Source organism: Camelina sativa, chromosome 18 (assembly GCF_030686135.1).
Source record: "Camelina sativa cultivar CO46 ecotype springtype chromosome 18, ASM3068613v1".
NCBI classification, from domain to species: domain Eukaryota; kingdom Viridiplantae; phylum Streptophyta; class Magnoliopsida; order Brassicales; family Brassicaceae; genus Camelina; species Camelina sativa.
The window spans coordinates 12,218,500-12,238,461 of NC_141897.1; the positions used below are offsets into that span (position 1 = coordinate 12,218,500).

At 32.0% G+C, this 19,962-nt stretch overlaps 2 protein-coding genes and 1 pseudogene across 2 annotated transcripts; 2 read left to right on the forward strand and 1 right to left on the reverse strand.

Moving 5' to 3' along the window:
* The first annotated feature begins 834 nt into the window (after positions 1-834).
* LOC147922806 (uncharacterized) lies at positions 835-1,137 on the forward strand. Its single transcript, XM_087497793.1, has one exon. The coding sequence runs from the start codon at positions 835-837 to the stop codon at positions 1,135-1,137; it is 303 nt and encodes a 100-aa protein (XP_087353919.1).
* Positions 1,138-7,278: 6,141 nt separating this feature from the next.
* Positions 7,279-8,315, reverse strand: LOC147922807 (uncharacterized; annotated as a pseudogene).
* A 9,336-nt stretch (positions 8,316-17,651) lies between these two features.
* On the forward strand, positions 17,652-18,606 carry LOC104763255 (mitogen-activated protein kinase kinase kinase 20-like). Its single transcript, XM_010486654.2, has one exon. The coding sequence runs from the start codon at positions 17,672-17,674 to the stop codon at positions 18,593-18,595; it is 924 nt and encodes a 307-aa protein (XP_010484956.2). The 5' UTR covers positions 17,652-17,671; the 3' UTR covers positions 18,596-18,606.
* Positions 18,607-19,962: the final 1,356 nt, after the last annotated feature.

The window sequence follows — 19,962 nt, forward strand, 5'->3', positions numbered from 1 at the left end:
GGACTGAAACAGAGTGGTCGAATGTGGTATAACCGGTTAAGTGAATATTTAGCTAAAGAAGGCTATAAGAATGACCTAATCAGTCCATGTATATTTATAAAGAAGTTTGCAAACAAAGGGTTTGTAATTATAGCAGTTTATGTGGATGATTTAAACATCCTTGGGACCTCTGGGGAAATCGCCTAAACAGTCAAATATCTAAAGAAATAATTTGAAATGAAAGGCCTAGGCAAGACAAAATTCTGTTTGGGATTACAGCTTGAGTACATTGGTAATGGAATCCTTGTGCATCAAAAGGCATACACAGAAAAGGTACTCAAGAGGTTTAAAATGGACCAAGCTCACCCATTGACCAGCCCAATGGTTGTTAGAAGCTTAGAATTGGATAAAGATCCATTTGGTCCAAAGAAGGCCGATGAAGAAGTTCTCGGACCTGAAGTGCCATACCTCAGTGCTATAGGAGCGTTAATGTTCTTGGCTAGCCACACTAGACCGGACATATGTTTTGCCGTGAACCTCCTAGCAAGATTTAGTTCTTGTCCGACCAAAAGGCACTGGAATGGAATTAAGCGTTTACTTCGTTACCTACAAGGGACAACAGATTTGGGTTTATATTATACTAACCATAACAAAGAAGATTAAGTTGGTTTTGCTGATGCAGGTTACTTATCGGATCCGCACAACTCTAGGTCTCAAACCGGGTACGTGTTTACACATGATGGTACGGCGATCTCGTGGCGTTCTATGAAGCAAAGTATTGTGGCCACTTCGTCTAACCATGCGGAAATCCTAGAAATTCATGAAGTCGGACGAGAAAGTGTATGGTTGAGGTCGATGACTCAACACATCAGGGCGAATTGCGGTATGGTCGAGGACAAGGAACCAACCTTAATCTATGAAGACAATACCGCCTGCATCGCACAGCTCAAGGAAGATTACATCAAGGGAGATGGGACGAAGCACATCTTACCGAAGTTCTTCTTCACACATGAACTACAAAAGGCCGGAGAAGTTCGAGTGGTGCAAGTGCAATCATGCGATAACTCAGCCGATCTCTTCACTAAGGCATTACCGACAATAACGTTCAAGAATCTCATGCACCAGATTGGAAAGCGGAGGCTTAAGGACTTAGAGTGATGCTTGGAACAGGGGGAGCAATGCGTGTTGTACTCTTTTTCCTTCACCATGGTTTTGTCCCATTGGGTTTTCCTGGTAAGGTTTTAATCAGGCAGTACCCCCTAGCGTATTGCATCGATCCCTTAGCATCAGCATGGTTATGTCATCGAAGGGGAATTTTATAAACCACTTTATGGATGGACTCCATAACCAGGCCCATACACGGCCCGTTCATGGCCCGTGTCCTTCCAAGGCCATAAGGCCCATCGGCCACATCCTTTTATCTAGATCGGTTTAGTATTCCTAATGTAATTGGGCTTTGCCCTTGACTATATAGATGTAACCTCGAGTTTGATTAATGAATAAGAACAAGAGAATTACATCTTTCGATTCTCTAGTTTACAACAGCAGTAAAATTCAAAAAATTAGAAAAACATAGGTCACCACAACTATTAATAAATTAATATTTGATGTACTATGTATTAGTATACTTTGTTTGTATAATATGGTTATTAATGTAAATTGTGTATAATGGTGTAGTATGGTTATTAGTTTAATACAAAATTCAATAAAAGCAAGGCTTCTCATCTATTGATAATCGTAACTTTGTTGGTGTAGTATGGTTATTAGCGTAAATTTGATTTTGTCTATATTATTAGAGTTTCATATTTTGGATATAGTAAAACAATTGTATGTATATAGTTTTAAAGCACTTATTATTTCATATTCTTTTCGGAATAATAAGCGCTTATTATATAGTTTTAAATTAGTTAATCTACCAAACAAAATATATTTTGCATTTTTTTTAACAAATTTAGTTTTGTGGTGTACCGCGGGTGAATATCTAGTATCTACTATGAATGGATCATGATGGAACGTAGAAAAAAATTTGTTTCTGCTTCAACAAACAATGGCCGACAAGAGGCACATTAACTACCTACTGTTTTGTACAGCAATTGCTCAATATTTATCAAACGAAGCCAGATATGAGAAATAAATAGTATCTAACTCAACATTAAGTATTTCACGTCTGGCTGTTACATGAATTCAGTTAACAATTCCAGTTACAACCCATTGTATATGCATATGCAAAAGCTAAAATAAGTTATGGAGGTGAAGAAAGGCACTTGCTGAAAGATGCAAAATTTTGCCAAGTTTTGCCATTTCTGACTTTAAATCAGCATGGAGCTTCCTCTGTGATTCTTACGCGGTATTTTTTTCCAATCATGACCCAATAACATATCCTCTGGGATTCCAGAGATATGAACGCCCACAGAATATAAGCCAAAAACATCATTGATTCATTTTCATCCAATGTACCATCAGTACCAGATGTAGATTTACATGTTGACTGGAGTGCTATTACTTTTGGTGACTCTAAAGCCCCTGTAGGAAATAGAATCAGCAAAGTTGTTGCAACAAGCAAAGATCAAAGTAGCTTACCAGTGTCAACGCATAGTCTCCAAGAGTGTCTCCACAAGCAAAGATATGTGGGATGTGGCTTATGTGTGAACTTTATAAATGTTTTTAAGTTATTATATGAACTTTACTTGACACATAGTCTCCAAGAGTGCCTTAACGTTATATGATTAAGTTGTTTCTAGGGAATTATTCAAATTGGAATTTTTGGTATAAATCGGGATACAAATATAGCAACCACTTTACGATTTTCACTAAAAGAAAGTGAGTCCATTGTCACGTAATATTCCGTCACAATAATTATTTTTTCGTCACAATAAAAATATTGTTACGAATCTGTGACGATTGGTGAATGGTTACAATACGCTGGTCACAAATTTGTTTTAGTCACTAAAACGTCACAAAAGTTGCGACTAAATCATACTATCTATTTCGTCACCAAATGTAACGATTTGTAAACGTATCTAAAATGTCACAATTTTTTACTAAAATTATCGTCCCAAATACGTTTTATTTCATGACCGAAATCACGTATCAAGTTAGTCACTATTTATGACGCAGTTGTAGTCTCAAAACGTCACACTTAGTGACATGTTAAATGTCACTTTTCCGTCACGGTTACTAACTAAGAACATGTATCAAAACTGTCATTCATTATGACAAAACTTTAGTCTCAAACCGTCTCTGATGATTACAAAAAATCGTTGCTAATTAGTCAAAAATATAAACTAAAACTTCGTCTCAAAACCATCATATGTTGTGACCAGTATAACCGTTTTAAATAAGTCACTAATTATAACAAAATCGTAGTTTCATAATGTTACAAATGACGACTAAACATCTTCACCTAACTGTCACAAAGTGTTACATTTTGTTACTATTATTACGTTATAATTTTAACTCATGAACACCAGCTATTTTTGCCAAAATCGTTGCAATTATGACCTAAACCATCATCCCCTGTTTTTTTTTAAATTATTGTTACAATGATACATAATTTATATATTAATAATTAAAATAATATTTTAAAATAAAGACACCAATATCCAACAACGTGCTAATCCAAATCAAATTTATGAAAAATAAAATAACATCATATAAAATAGAAATAAAAACCATAGTATTATGAATAAACTAAATAAAGCCAAACCAAACTTAATTAAGTAGCAACTAGAAATAAAGCCAAACCAAACTCGATTACATAGAAATTCCAGGGGAACTTGTGGAAACATAGTTGTCCTCTAGTGTTTGGACACGTTTCTCGAGGAGTAAGTTTCCATCACGACTCTTTTTCAATTCATTTTCAAGTTCTTCAAGTCGATGGGTTAATGTACCCACTTCTTCTTCGGTAGGTTGTGGGACAGATAGATCACCCAAAGACATAGAAATTCCATTGTGCAGTGACCCAATTCCAAATACACGACCTTGTTTTGATATTCCAGCAATCTATTAAAAAAACACACATTTGTAAACAATGATATGTATTTTCAAACACAAAAAAGAGTAGTAAATTTATAACTCAACAAAACATATGTAGCTATGCATAATTTAATCTAGAACTCTTACCTTAACATAAATTTCGTTTTTCTCCTCTTGGGTTAAACCCTCACCATTTGAAGACTCTCTCTGTGACAAGAGTTCTTCCACATGTTCATCAAAATTTTCTGCAATGAGTCGTGCTTTTTCATCAAAATTTTCTGCAATGAGTCGTGCTTTTTCATCAACATATGTTCCATCAGATTTCTGGTGTGTTTTTTTCATTACAGCAATGAAAGAAGAGTCTTCGTTGTTGGCAACCTATAAGGGAAAAATAGTCAATGTGAGAAATAATATAAATCTTCAATTACAAATAGAGAAGTTTTGGTGGAAAAAATAGGAATAATAATAAACATAAACATTACCAAAGCATCTTGCACTTTGACATAACTGCGTGAACCTGCTCTGTGTCGATGGACACCTAAACCATCACGAGTAGATAGTCGCGAAGTACGAGCTTTCTCACTTTTACCTTTGGCTTTTGGTGTCCTCCAATAATCTGACATTACACTCCAATGTTCAGAGAGAATCCAATCAGGTTTTTCTCCATTGGGTTTTGCTGCATTGGACATTGCAAAGCTAACCATTCCTTTAAGACGAGTAGCAGCAACCTGATCAAAGTTGGCTTTAACAAGATGCTCGATTGAGGCATCCCACTCGAAGTATGTCTAGAATATAAATTATGTCAAAACATTAATTAAATAAATGATGAAAGTATTATTCAAATGTTTAATAACAAAAGCAAACTTTAAATGTTGTAAACCACGAATCTTTGAAAAAACCAGGCACTTTTGACCAGCTATACCATGGTAAAAAACAGAGCACCAAAAGATGTAAAAAAACAGAGCACTACCAAAAAGTCAAATGGGAATCACTCTACAATACAGATCTAATAATTTAATGGAAGAAGATGGCCACTAACCTTGCAAGAGTGATAGGTGAGAGCGAGAGAGAAGAAGCGGCTACAAAGAAAAATATAGAATTTTTAATTAGGGTTAAAATTTAGAGGTCACCTATATTTCTTTAAATACTAGTGAAGGTTTAAGGTATGATATATTTAAGAGGGAAATGTCCAAAAATTATTGAAATATTTGGGAAATTTTTAAGTGCTTGGGAAATTTTTAAGCGCTTGAATTCTAAGGGCAGCAAATCCAAATGAGGGAAAGAGCGAGCGACACAAATGAGGGGAAATATATATATATATATATATATATTTGATAAAATAGTAATAATAATAAGGTTGCAATGTTCATGAAAATTATATAAAGCCAATGACATAACAAAATTGTGATAAAATTAAATCCACTCTTCATCACTTAGCTCTGGATTAGAGTTTTCGTCTTCACCATCTGATTCAAAAGTCCGTTCTTCTTCTTCTATATCATCAAGATCTTCTACTTCTAAACCTAGATATATTAATGTCTCAACTTCCAATGGATCAACATCAACAACCAAATTACTGTTTTCAGATTGAATTGCAGTCAAATCCAAATTTTGATTGAGCCTCACTTTTCCCCTAGGTTGTATAACGATCGCTGCTTTCCATTGTTGATTTTTTTTCTGAGTCACCCGTGGATATGGTACATAACACACTTGATCTGCTTGTGCAGCCAATATAAAAGGATCATATTTTCCATAAGCCCTTGCAGCATTAACATCAATAATCCCTGACCTATTTACTCTTACACCTTTGCCAATGGTTGAATCATACCAATCACACTTGAAAACCACAATTTTAAGATGATCTGGCCCAGGATACTGAAGCTCTATAATCTCTCTCAATACTCCATAGAAATCATGTTCGTCATTTGAACCCGAAGATGATGTACCTTTTACACAAACTCCATAGTTAGCATTTTTCTTGTCTTTCCCATAGTCATATGTGTGAAATATATATCCACAGTGACTTTGAGCATCGGACCATGGGCAAGTGATCGTAACCACTTTGGGTATAAACTATCACTCCAATTTTTTTCCACCTGATTTAATCAATAAAAGAAAACGTTTATATAAAGCAAGTGAGTTATTGACTTTTAAATTGTATGATTCCTTACATGTTCTTTTAACCAACGCGCGAAAACTTTTTCTCTAAGCAAGGTAAGATCATCTCCACTTATGTTAGGATTAGCAACAACCATGGTTTCATCGAACAACCTACATAAAAAATTAATAATTATGAAACATAACACTATTTAATGTTTAGCCAATACTGGAAACATGACATGTCTTATGCGTACCTTTCGAATGATTTTAATAATATTTCATCACTGTTCAGGAGAATATATGTATGTGCAATATGGTAGTCTTTATCTTGTAACCAAAATTCTTTTGGTTTACCACCGGCCCTCCCATGTTGAGAAAAAATTTCTGGAATTTCAGCAGATGGGTGTGTACCTCCATCATCGCCATCAAAATGTCGAGCTCCTAATCGACTTTTTGTCTTAATGTGCGACTCAAAATAATAACTACCAAAGGTAGAAATTTCTTCATTGATGTATTGTTCGATAATGGAACCTTCTACTTTTGCTTTATTTTTAACTTTTTTCTTTAAATGACCCATATGTCTTTCAAATGGATACATCTATCTAAATTGCACAGGTCCTCCTAACCGAGCTTCATAGGGTAAATGAATTGGTAAATGCTCCATGACATCAAAAAAGGAGGGCGGAAAAATTTTCTCCAAATTACAAAGAACTATACAAATGTTCTGTTGTAATATTGCGATGTTATCTTTGTTCAAATTTCTTGCACAAAGATCCCGAAAAAATAAGCTGATACCTAGAAACAGAAAAATGCTTATTATATAATCACATAATACAGCACACCGATCGTAATATATTCAGTAAAGTATTAATGGTATTATCTAAAAAGTTTATACCAAACGAGAGTAATACAAAAAATGCTTCACATGTTATACCATTTATCCTTTATCTAACTACCAAACAAAAAATTTTAAAAATACATAGCACCGAAAGATGTAAAAAAAAAAATTAAAACAAAGCATCGTTTAAAAAACAGAGCACCTTTAAAAAAACAGAGCACGGTTATTAGCTACATTATACCATTTATCTAACTACCAAAAATTAAAGAAAAAAACAAAGCACCGTAATATATAAAAAAACAGATCACTACCAAGAATTCTGTAGTTTTGTAAAACAAAACAGATACGTCACTAAACATCCAAAGAATCACATCAAAAGCTCTAAATCACTTACTAGAAAATGCTTCATGTACCGATTTATTCAAAAGCTCCGCAAACGCAACTGGAATTAGTCGTTGCATCAAAACATGGCAATCATGACTTTTTATTCCTGTTAATTTTCCTCCACTAAGATCAACACAGTTAGATAAACTTGATGCATATCCATCATAGAATTTAACATCCTTTTCGAGCCATTGTAAAAATGCAGTTTTCACGTTTCCTTGGAGTCTGAAAATTGGAGTTGGTTCCTTTCCATCGGGTGTTAAGTGTAGCTGCTTTCGATTACAATACTCTTCTAAATCAAGTCGCGATTTCACATTATCTTTTGTCCTTCCCTGCACATTCAGTAAAGTATTAATGGTATTATCTAAAAAGTTCTTTTCGATGTGCATCACATCTAGATTGTGGCGTAGTTTAAGATCTTTCCAATAAGGTAACTCCTATAAAATACTCTGCTTATGCCAGTTGTGATTTTCACCATATCCTTGTAATTTTCCGTAGTTCCCTCCACACACAACTGTTTTGGGAAAACATTCAACTTCTTTCAAGAGCTCTTCACTTGTAAGCAGTTCAGGCGGAGTATCAGTTACAATCCTACCTTTCTTGAAATTTATTTTGTTCCATCGAAAGCTGTGATCTATTGGTAGAAAACAGCGATGACAATCAAACCAACTCGTTTTCCTGCCATTCTTTAGCTGAAATGCATTTGTCTTATCCAAACAATAAGGACATGCCAACCGACCATGAGTAGTCCACCCAGATAGCATAGCATAAGCAGGAAAGTCACTTATTTTCCACATAAGTACAGCTCGTAAGAGAAAGTTCTGCTTCGTATAAATATCATATGCATTCACGCCGTTATACCACAAATCTTTTAGCTCCTCTATTAGCGGTTGAAGAAAAATATCGAGACTTCTCTTAGGATGATTTGGACCAGGAACCAAAACTGTTAAAAACATTATTCTTGTTTCATACATACCTCTGGTGGCAGATTATACGGAGTCAAGATCACATGCCATAATGAATAGTTATGTCCTGACATGCCAAATGGACTAAAACCGTCTGTGCATAACCCAAGGTACACATTTCTTGGCTCGGATGCAAAGTCAGGGAATACTTCTTGAAAAACTCCCTAATCAAACTAGCCTCCGTTACTCTGTTTGTTTGATCTCTCTATACCACAAATCGATCTCTCTACTGCACAAATCGAGTTATTTTCCTCTCCATTTATGAATTGTTCCTTGTTCATGTCAATTATTTATTATTTGATTACAGTACTCTTGTAGATTTGTTCCTTGTTTCAGTCACTTATGAAACATGGTGTTTGGCAATTTAGAATTATACAATAGTTTGCGCAAATTTGTTTTTTTTCATTGTAGCTACAAAGCTTCCGATGGTGCTTTGTTTTTTTTTTAACATCTTACGGTGCTCTGTTTTTATATTTTATAATTAATTAAACATGCTTCTCGTTTTCTTCTCGTGAGTCTCTTAATAATTTGACTAACTAATAATTAATTAATGTTAATGTTTCCATACAGATTTCACCTCTGTTTTTACTGAAGGGTAACAAGATGACATAGGTACTCTATCTCACTATTGTAGATTTTGAGTTTTTGATTTGTTAAAACCATCTTTTATTGTTTAGTACTTCTATGCAGATTCCAGATGATAGTCTTGAACCACTTTCTGGTAAATACTTGTTCACTTATCCTCTTGTAGACCTTGTTTTCTTATTTTAATATATTTGGTACTAATTTATGTTGATCAATTTTTTTTTTTTTTTTAGAACCTCCTGATATACGTATATGGTTTCCAGACTATGTGTATGAATCGCCAATGTTGGATTCAAGTGATCCTTGTTTTGATTCTTTAATTCCTGAAAGAAGTGAATGTATAGAGGAAACATAAATGAAGACAGACACCACAAGATTTGAAAGTGCATACGATGTTTGTCCTACAACAATATTGCTAAATACTTTTGAACCAATTTTTATCTCTATCCAGCTGACATATTATTTTTCTTGTAGATTACAGAACTAGATCACCTTATAGTTGACGAGAGTGACATAGAGGAAGATAATACGTCAAGTATTTTTCGAAAACCTGCGAGGAAGCAAGATTATAGAATAAGAAAAGATAATCAGAATAGCACTACAACAACAACCATTGAATCAGAAGTGATTTCTTTGAAAAGACGAGTCAATTACCTAGAAGACGAAGTAAAAAAATTGCATGATCTTATTAACTCTTTGATATCAAAGGTACATTATGTTGACTATGTATTTTGTTTATATTTAGAAAATCATTAAGTGGTGGACAATAGACATGAGATTAACATTCTTTTATTTATATTCATGCTGTTTCAGGAATTAAAAAGGTGAACATGAGATAGATGGACATGAAGCAAGCCTAAGATGAATGCTTTTTTTTTTTCAACCCTAAGATGAATGTTTAACTATAAGTTAAAATAGTTATCTACTTTAAAAGAGTATAATTTTTTTTACTTATTAATCTATATTTTCCTTAATACAATACAATGAACATTCTCCATATTAAAAGGTCACAAATGTGTGACAAATAATTTTGTCTCAAATAAATGTCACTATTTGTGACTACATGATTGTAGTAAAACCGTCACACTTGTTACAATTAATAATATCGACACTGTTTAGTCGCTAATAGAGACAATTTTTTATGACGATTTATTTCGTACTAATATTGTGACAAAATAATTACGAATTTATGACTGAAAAGTTTTGTCACAATAAAGTATCTAAACGGTCACAAATTTGTGACAAAAAAATTTAGTCTCAAACTAACGTCACAATGACAGTTTTTTCTTGTAGTGTTTTATCCTTGCTTAAATCACATTTCCATAATTTTTGTTTTGTTTTGGTTACAAATTTTTTTAATATAAGGCAAAAATGGAATCCCTACTATTAAGCATAATAGTTAACATTATACTAGGTTATACCCCGTGGTACACCACAGGTCTATTATTTTGTTGATATGATAATGTAATAGTTTAGTGGTGCTTGTAGTCGATGGTGAATTGCATATATATATATATATATATATATATATATATATATATATACTGTTAACGGTTGTAGATAGGTTTTGTATAAACTCTTGATTCGCAAGTTGAGAATATATATTTTATGATTTGGTTATGATTTAGGAATGAATGATATGACATATTCTTATTTTGATTCTCAATTGATATTATTGGATTAATAGTGTACATTTAAAGCTAATAAGAACTTAGCAAATATGTAATCGTTTATTAAACGCAAATTAGATATTTCCTAAGATGTATTCATCTTGAATTAGTTGCTATATTATAGGGATGTGATTACATAATTTGTGTTATCAATTCTTTTTGTCAAACTCAGCCCTAAAAATTTGGCATGTAAATTAGATATTTCCTAACAATAATAGGCATTAATTGACATTAACTGGGTATAAATAAGTACGCTATGGATTAAAAACCGGTCCAAAATATTCGGTAATCTTAAGGAGAATCCGGATAATTGAATCAGTTATAATTTTAGTTAAAAGTCTGACCCGAAGTTGGCAAAAAGCCAAAAAGTGATGGCACCCTATTGTACTTTAAAAATGTATTTCGACATCTATATGTGGATATATTTGTTTGGTTATAAATATCCTAAGAAAAATTTCAAAATATATATCTGTTTATAAAAATTCAAATCACATCATATGCTGGAAAAAAATCTATAATTTTATTAACTTTATGTATTAAATAGTAATAAAAATAATTAAATATAAGATCAAATAAAAGTGCAAGGAGAATTATATTTTAGTCTAACATATTGATATAAATTAGGTAGATAGTTTTTAGGAAATTAATATTATCAAATAAAGAAATGATTGTGTTTGGTTGTAAGGATCGTAGAGAATTTAGTTGAGACTTGTTTGGATACAAGGATAAGAGAGGATGACACAAAAATAAAATATATTATTATATTACAATACATAGTGAAATTAATTTAATTTTGAAAATTTGTAGGGGATAATATTTATCAATTTTTGAATAATATTTACTAATTTTAGAATTTATAGGAGCATAAAAATAAATAGAATAGCAGTTGAAATATATATATATATATATATAAATATATATATATCTTATTATATAAAGCATGGTTTCAAAAGTTACTAACTCACCAGATCGTTACACATGTCAATTTCAAAAGTTACTAAATCATCAGATCGTGACAAGTGTCAATTTTACACAATTTCTAATTTTAAAAGAAAAAATCTTACTAACTCACTAGATCGTGACAAGTGTCAATTTCAAAGTTATTAACTCTTCAGATTGTGACAAGTGTCAATGTTACACAAATTTCCAATTTTTTTAAAAAAATCTTTGTAAAAAATCAAGAAATAAAAAAATTACTAATCATAAAATAAATTATAAATATAACTTTACGATAAAGATAAATATAGTTTCTAAAGAAAATCCTTCTACAATAATTATATTTATTCAAAACAATCCTATGTTATATTGAATTTTTGGCCTAATCCTAAAAAAAAAAAACTATTAATATATGTAGTCTCTCAAATATTTGTCATATAAAGAGAGAGGAAGAGGTTATTCCAATGTATCAAACTCAAATAGAATTTTTAAACATGAGCACTAGAGATCGAAACTGAAACTGTGAAAAGAATGAAAAGTCACCTAACAAAAGAAATATAACTATTACGAATAATTATCAGATTGTTATGATGGAGAAGACGCCTAGAGGTGAACCTCATATGCGGCTGAAACTAGCTACAATAGATGCATGAGTCAACAAACTAAATTAATGAGTAAGTATAAAACTCATATGTGGATGAAACTAGCTACACTAGAGGTCTGAGTCAACAAACTAAATCAATGAGTAAGTATAAAACTCATATTCAGCTTCACATACATATTTTTTTATCATTGACTAATATTATTTTACAAAATATAGGATCCCAGCTTACAACTATGCAACTAAGAAAAATTCAAACTCATTAAATTTAACCACATATATCTGGAAGGGAATCTGACAAAAAAGGATAATTGAAGATATTTTTGATGTCAATCCATCTACTAGAGGATGTATTGATAACAATAAAGATAATCATGCTCTAAAACAAAAATGAAGATGTCTCCGGAATAAAGCGTCAAACAAGCCCGGTAACAATTCTATTCTATATTATGAAATTCAATATTCTTTAATATAATAATTATACAGTTAAATAAAATTGCATAAAATAACATTTTTTTGTCAAACAAAATAACATTATCTTATAAAAGTGTTATTGTTCTTTATTCAGAAAACAATAAAGGAGAAGACAATGACTTATTGACATGTAATTATCTTGAGGCTTTGGTGTGGAAATCTAAAAGTCTTAAACAAAGTGGAAAAAAGTTGAAATTTTTGATTTGTTGTCAACAAGGACGAGTTGTGCTACAACCATCTCGACAACCTCCAACTTACTTAGATGACTTATTGTCACGGTCAACATCGTTCGGAACAATATATGAACATATAATTCAACGCTTGCTTTTACATCAATGGGTGGAAAAATTGATTACGATATCAATTCAGGAAATGGTCCCTTCACTTTTCGTATGCATGGTCAGAATTATCACAAAATTGGATCTCTACTACCAGACGAAGGAGCTCTACCACGTTTTGCGTAGCTATACGTATATGATATCGCTCATAAACTACAAAATTGTCTTAATGCACTTGCCAAAAGAAAAAACAATGAGTTGAATGAAAGTATTCTCAGCGGATTAATTGATTGACATGCTTGACGAATACAACGAGTTAGCTTAAGTGTTCAGAATTGCTAGAGATAGATACAAATCCGGAACAATTGAAGAATACTTAATCAGATTAGTAAAAAATAAAAAACATGGTAGACAATTTGACCTTCCACAAGGAGACGAGATAGCTGGACTTATTGTGGATGACATGTATTCCAAATTGTGTGAGAGATAAAATAGTGCATCCAAAAATGGACAAACCACAATAAATCAACTCTTTACATCCATGGTACATGTATCTACAATGTCCTTTATTGTTTCCATATATGGTGAACAAGGTTATAAGGAAAAACCTTTCAATATAGAGAAGGATATACTATGAAGAGGCCATATGTTACAATGTGCGAGTATTATGCATACCAAATACATTCAAGATTGACATCTCCAAGAACAATAATTCGTTCAGCCCGTCTTTTCCATCAATATGTAGTTGATGCATACACTGCTATTGAGCAAGAACGTAGAAACTTTTATCTGTATAATCAGAAAAAACTTAGAGCAGATCTTTACAATAATGTATGTGATCCAGTTGAACAAGGGGATGCAGATTCAAAAAAAATAGGCCAAAAAATAATTTATTATATTTGTTCACAGGCGGACCGCTATACATGGTAGATAAGTATTGAGACGCAATGGCAATATGTAGACGGTATGGAAATCCAAACCTTTTCATTACTAGAACAGCAAATCCAAAATGGGAAGAAGTGAACGAAGATATAAAATGAGATTGCAAATGACAGACCTGATATTAAATGTCATGTATTTAAAATGAAATTGGAAGAACTCCTGAAAGACATACAAGATGGAGTCTTTTACGGCCATATTACAGCAGGTACAAATATAATTTATTACCAGATATTATCTTTTGTTATATTTGATAAGGATGCGTAAAATTTCACCGGAAAACTGCAGAAATCGTAAGAGCTACAAATTTTATAGAAAATTGTTTTATTGTATGAATTAATATATATAGACTTGAAATTCAATTAACTGTTATTATGTTGTTCATATAGATAAAAAGGTAATTTGGGCGAAAAAGAATTAGAAGATGTTCCCATTCAATTGTTGGAAATACTTATTTGAGGAATGAATTTGATTTTTTTTTTATAAGTCTATGCATAAAGTTAGGTTTTTATACAGTTATTTTAATTTGGTTTTAACTCATCCTTAGGATATGTTTTATTTTTATTATACCAAATAAAATAAGTGATACAAAAGTTTGGATTTCATGAATGTTAGGTTAATAGTTATTTAAAGAATATATCCTAAGGATATATTATTTAATTTAAATAAAATTAATAATATAACGTATATGTAATTTAAAACCAAGCATACATAAACAATGCACACATCACTAAAATATAAGAATGGATGACCTCTAATAAACACATATATATATATATATATATATATATATATATATATATATATATATTCTATAATTATATATAATATACTGATTTAAAATAAACAAAACCCTTGCAACGCACGAGTCCATCTCTAGTATATATAGCAGTGACAGATTTATGTAATTTTATGTGTACAATAAATTGCGTACGGAGCTCTCTGACAACGACACGTCAATTTTTTTTCCAGAATGATTCTCTTTTAATATGTAGGGGATCTACAATTGTGTGTTTGAAATTTGTAATTTACATACTAAGAAATAAAAATATTAAATGAATAGAGTATAAACCGGATAATTTGTACCGCTTTTAAAAACATGGCTTTTCCTTGACCATGCACATTAATCCACATATATCTTCGGCAGTACGAAAAGCTTCTTGCAAGTAGAATGATACACCAAGCATAAGAAATTATTATAAAGCCAATTACCACATATTATTATAAAGCCAAATTATTAAATTTTTACAGTGTCATGCAAACACAGGTGACAAAAAATAAGCAAAAAAGAAAGAAAAAAGAACAGATGCAAACGCAGATGACGACTGACGAATACTCCGACGCGAAAACAAGCAACCATGATAATCGTTAATAAGTGTAGTAACATCGGTTTACACTTAGACGACGGCGTTTTCAGGTGGCTTGATACAAACAATTAGGGATAAGCTCATGGGCACTTAATTATTAACTACGAGGTTGTCAACTGCTGAAGATATTCAAGTTCATCCAATCAACATCTTGCCATTTCAATATTTATCATCTTTCATAAATTTTATCATCTAAGTAGTTCAATCTTTTACAAAAAAAGATAAATCTACAATTGTGTGTTTGAAATTTGTAAGTTAGACTAGATTTTAACCCGCGGTACACCGCGCGACAATTTTTTTTAAAATAATATTTTTTAATTATATTTATTTTGTTTTGTTTAATTAATTTTGTTTGGATTGTTAATTATTATAAAAATAATAAGGGAATTAAATACATAAATATGTAATTTATAAGCTATTGTCTCATTGAGTCACAATATTATTACCAATGATTCAATTGTTTTACAAAATTTTAGTTAAATTACCTGATTTAATATTTCTCATATTCTAATATTAGTAGTATTGGCCAAATAATTAAATGAGGATTTAACCTGTGTTTCAAGACCGAATTAATTATATTTTATATTTATACTAACGTTAATTCAAACCATCATGTATATATAGATATTCAGTTTCTAAATAAAATATATACTGAATTAAATGTATGTCCTCTTGCTAAAGTTAAATATTTGTGAATATTGGTTTTTCTAATTATTTTATAATTGGATTTTCGGTTTAGGAAATTTATTACTGTTAATATAATTATGAAGGTTGTAACTTTTTTTTTTTTGACAAATCTGTTGTATATCATTTAAATTTGAGAGATTCTAGCATCCATAAAAATAGTTTTCGAGAAACTTTAATGGGTAGAGTTGTTTTTGGAAAAATCATAATGTGTAGATGTTGTTAAGATTTTTTGGCAATAAATGTAACAAATGTTGGTCAATTTAAGAAAGTTTAGTATGTTTCTCTGCAATGTTATTTATGGAATTGTTTTAGGGGTTAATGTTGTAAAAATAAAAATTAAATAAGTAAAATCAAAAGGGCATAAACCAAAATGTACTTGAAAAATAATAATATAGATACTAAGAAATAAAAGTAATAAATGAATACAATATAAATTGGATAATTTGTAATGTCTCAACCGCTTTTGAAATCCATAAACTGTTTCAAGATATCACTTTTTATTTGTTGTAACAAGTTTTCCATTTAGAAAAATATATTATGAATCATATAGAAGAAAGAATATAATAATATATTCGTCTTGAGTAATTAAATCTTATAATCGCTATCGAATTAGATTTTTAATAATATAAGATATAAATATTTAACCTTGTGTTTTTTTTTTCCTGATAATATATCAGATACTTGATTAGTACTTGCGGTACACCGCAGTGAAAATTATTTATAACTAAAACATTTAAATTATAAATTATAATAGTTTTAAATTTTATGATTTAAAGTTTAAACCATATAATACCGCAATATAATTTGTTTTTTACATAATATTTATTTAATCAATTTAATTAGATATGTCCATTATCTGATACCGATAATGTTAACAAAATAATGAAATGATGTTTTACCCGTGTAACACCAAATTAATGATATTTCTAAATTTATATAAATATCGACAAACCCGTCCCGCTATATAACTCTGTCCCGAGATATTTTAATTTGCACTATATCATCTGAATTTTTTTTATTTATTGTTTTGTATTATGAATATTAGCTTGAGTTGCTATGTTATTTATTAAGTTTGTAACCATTTACATTTTATAAGATTGACGCTTTTAATAAAGTTTAAATATTTATAATACTTAGAATTCATAAAACGGTTGAGTATTTCTCATCTTTGAGGTTTCGTAAAATTTGAAATATATTATTAATATTTTAAAGGTCATTTAACTTTATTAAAAGTTGAAATATTTATAATATTTAAACTTTATAAATTTGAAACTTCATGAACGTTTAAATATTATTAATATTTTTAACATTTTATAAAGTTTAACTTTCTAAAAAAATAAAGATTTATAATAATTCTACTTTTTATAAAATATAAATATTTATAATATTTAACTTTTTAAAAATTATTAATAAAGAACTGAAATAAACCAAATAAAAGTTTTTTTAAAAAGTTTGAATGCCTCGTAAAATCAAGCTTTTGTATTATGAATCATTTTGGTGTCTTTTATAGTATGACTCTGAACTATTGCCCACTTTTTTTAGGCGGGTGGGATATTGTATCCGTAAATTGAGTAATATATGTCTGTTTTAAAAAATTTGTATTACATTATGCTGGAAAAATCACAATTTTTACTAAGTAAATGTATTATAGAATAATTCAACATAATATAGATTAATCTTACACGTATCGTTAGACGCTTTTCCTTTCCCAAGTCGAAACAGGAGTCAGGAGTGAAACCACGGACATAATTAATTAGGTCTTATAAATATATAGATTGGTATCGCACTCTATTATTGAACCATTACTACAATTGTTTCGCTTTCTTATTTGTCCCAAGTAGAAGAAAACTCAGAGATCGAAACAAAACCTAGATTTAAAGAGTGTTAATAACCATGGATAGGATGATGAGAGAACCTCTGCGAGTAGACGAGTCTTCAATGAAGCATGTCTGTGTTCTTGGCAGAGGAAGCTTTGGCTGTGTCTCTCTCCAACGCGATTCTAACTTCCGACTCTATGCAATGAAGTCATCTTCTTCGTTCAATCAAGTGAAGGATTTCCATAAAGAGGTTAGGATCATGCTTCGTTTGCGCAATCATCCACGCATCGTCCAAGCCTTAAGCTCTTTTGTTCACTTATCCGCCCCACCAGAAGAAGAAGGATGTCACATCTATATGGAGTATGCCTCCAAAGGCACTCTCTTCAATATGATCTCCCGGTTTCGTGGGAAGCCGATGCCTGAGAATATGATCCGACGCGCCGCTTTGATGATCCTACAAGGACTCCACGCTCTTCACTCAAACGGCTACGTTCACTGCGACCTCAAGCCAGCCAACGTCCTCGTCTTCCCTTCCACCACTGTTGGAGAGCCATGGGATCTTAAGCTTGCTGATTTCGGTTTCTCTAAAGAGCCTTGTACGGATTCTAGGTCGTTGTTTCATGGTACGGAGCAGTACATGCCGCCAGAATCTCTTGGACCCGACGGAGAGATGGGTTCGTCGACCGTTGATATATGGTCTCTAGGGTGTATGGTTATTGAGATGTTTGGAGGTTGTGCATTGAATATGGGAGACCGTTACATGTGGAGGCTTCCAATACTTGTATCTCCGGTGGCAGACGACTTCTTGATGCGGTGCTTGGCTTTGCAGCCGTCACGTAGGGCTACCGCAGCAGAGCTATTGAATCATCCGTTTCTTGCGCAACAATACAGTACTGTTCCAATATTGACAGAGATGCCTCCGTATCCCTTCTTAAGGTTTCCTCCCTCCATAATGGACAACGTGATGGAAGAATATGCTAGACTTGGATTGGTGATGTGAAGACCTCAAGATTTGATTAACGGTGGACAGATGATGAGGCCGGAAGAGAAAGGAGATTCATGTGACGGCGGCTATTTAATTACGGTTCGATAGTTTAATTTAGGTTCGGTTGAGTTTGGGCTTTTAACTGGTTTGCCCCATAAGTGTTAGTTTTCCTACTTGTTGTGAGTTTTTCTTTTCGTTTGGTGTGTCGCTACTCCTAAAGTTTGGGCAATAATAGGTTGGAGTCATTGTTATACAGTAATATCGTTCATCGTTTGAATATAAAAGGTTATATAGTTTTTAGGTAAATTTTACATAGTTACATTACATGACCGGTCCATATTTATATTTCATTATTAATTTTAAAAAAAAACACAAAACTTTAGCCAAACAAATAAAAAAAAATAAAACAAAACACAATTTTGGCTGATTAATGCTTTTTTTCTCTTCTGAAAATTTGAAAAAATACAAAAATTTTAAAGGAAAATCCTCTAAAACACCATTAAAATCTGCTCAGTAAAAAAATTTATCATAACCACCGTTTTGAAAAGAGAATATTGTCTCTCCTGCCATGAACAGTAAACAACTTATTACCAATTGCCACTTTCATTTTGGGCTTCTTCCGCCTGCCATAAGCTCACTAAATGAAGACATTTTTACCCTCCCTCTCATATATCTGAAAAATTAAATGAATTAAGAAAAAAACAAAAAATCTCTTTCTTCTTCGTAAAACGCAACCCGTTCGACTTCTCTTTTCAGAGAACAGTTTCCCTTCTTTCTTCTTCGTCTAATCTTGTTGCTGAAACTCAACATCAGTGTAATGATCAATTACTTCCTACAGTCAATTCGCCGGTCGAATCCTCCCCTTCTTCCGCCTCTTACCGCCAAAGTCGGCGATACAGAGAAACCTACTTCCGAACCCGACCCTTGGTATTAGAGATAACTTTTGGCTTGTTTTTTTTTATTTTTTTTGGAAAATCCATCTCGATCCATAAGGATATTGACGTCTCCTTACTCCCTCCTAGTTTATTCGCGACTAATCGCTATCCTGCTAGAGGTCGCATCAATTCATACTCAACGCCCGAGTATCTGCTGGACATTGTTGAAGTTTTTCAGGGAACTCCGGAGTTTCAATGGCTGAAAGCATCTCCCTTTGGACATCTGTTTCAACTACCGGTCCGCAAAAGCTCACTGTCTGGTAAACTTGTCCACCAGATTCTCTATCGTTCCCTTGTAACCCGCAAGCTACACGAAATGTGGTTTGTATTTGGCAGCCAACCTATTCGGTTTTCCCTCTGTGAGTTTGGTCTCCTAACAGGCCTGAAATGTACACCTTACCCTTCTGAGTTGGAGACGAGGAAGTTGCAAACACCAGACGAAGGTTG

Excerpts from the sequence above, each read along its gene's own strand:
- LOC104763255 (XM_010486654.2), top strand. The coding sequence starts at position 17,672 with ATGGATAGGATGATGAGAGAACCTCTGCGAGTAGACGAGTCTTCAATG.
- LOC147922806 (XM_087497793.1), top strand. The coding sequence starts at position 835 with ATGACTCAACACATCAGGGCGAATTGCGGTATGGTCGAGGACAAGGAA.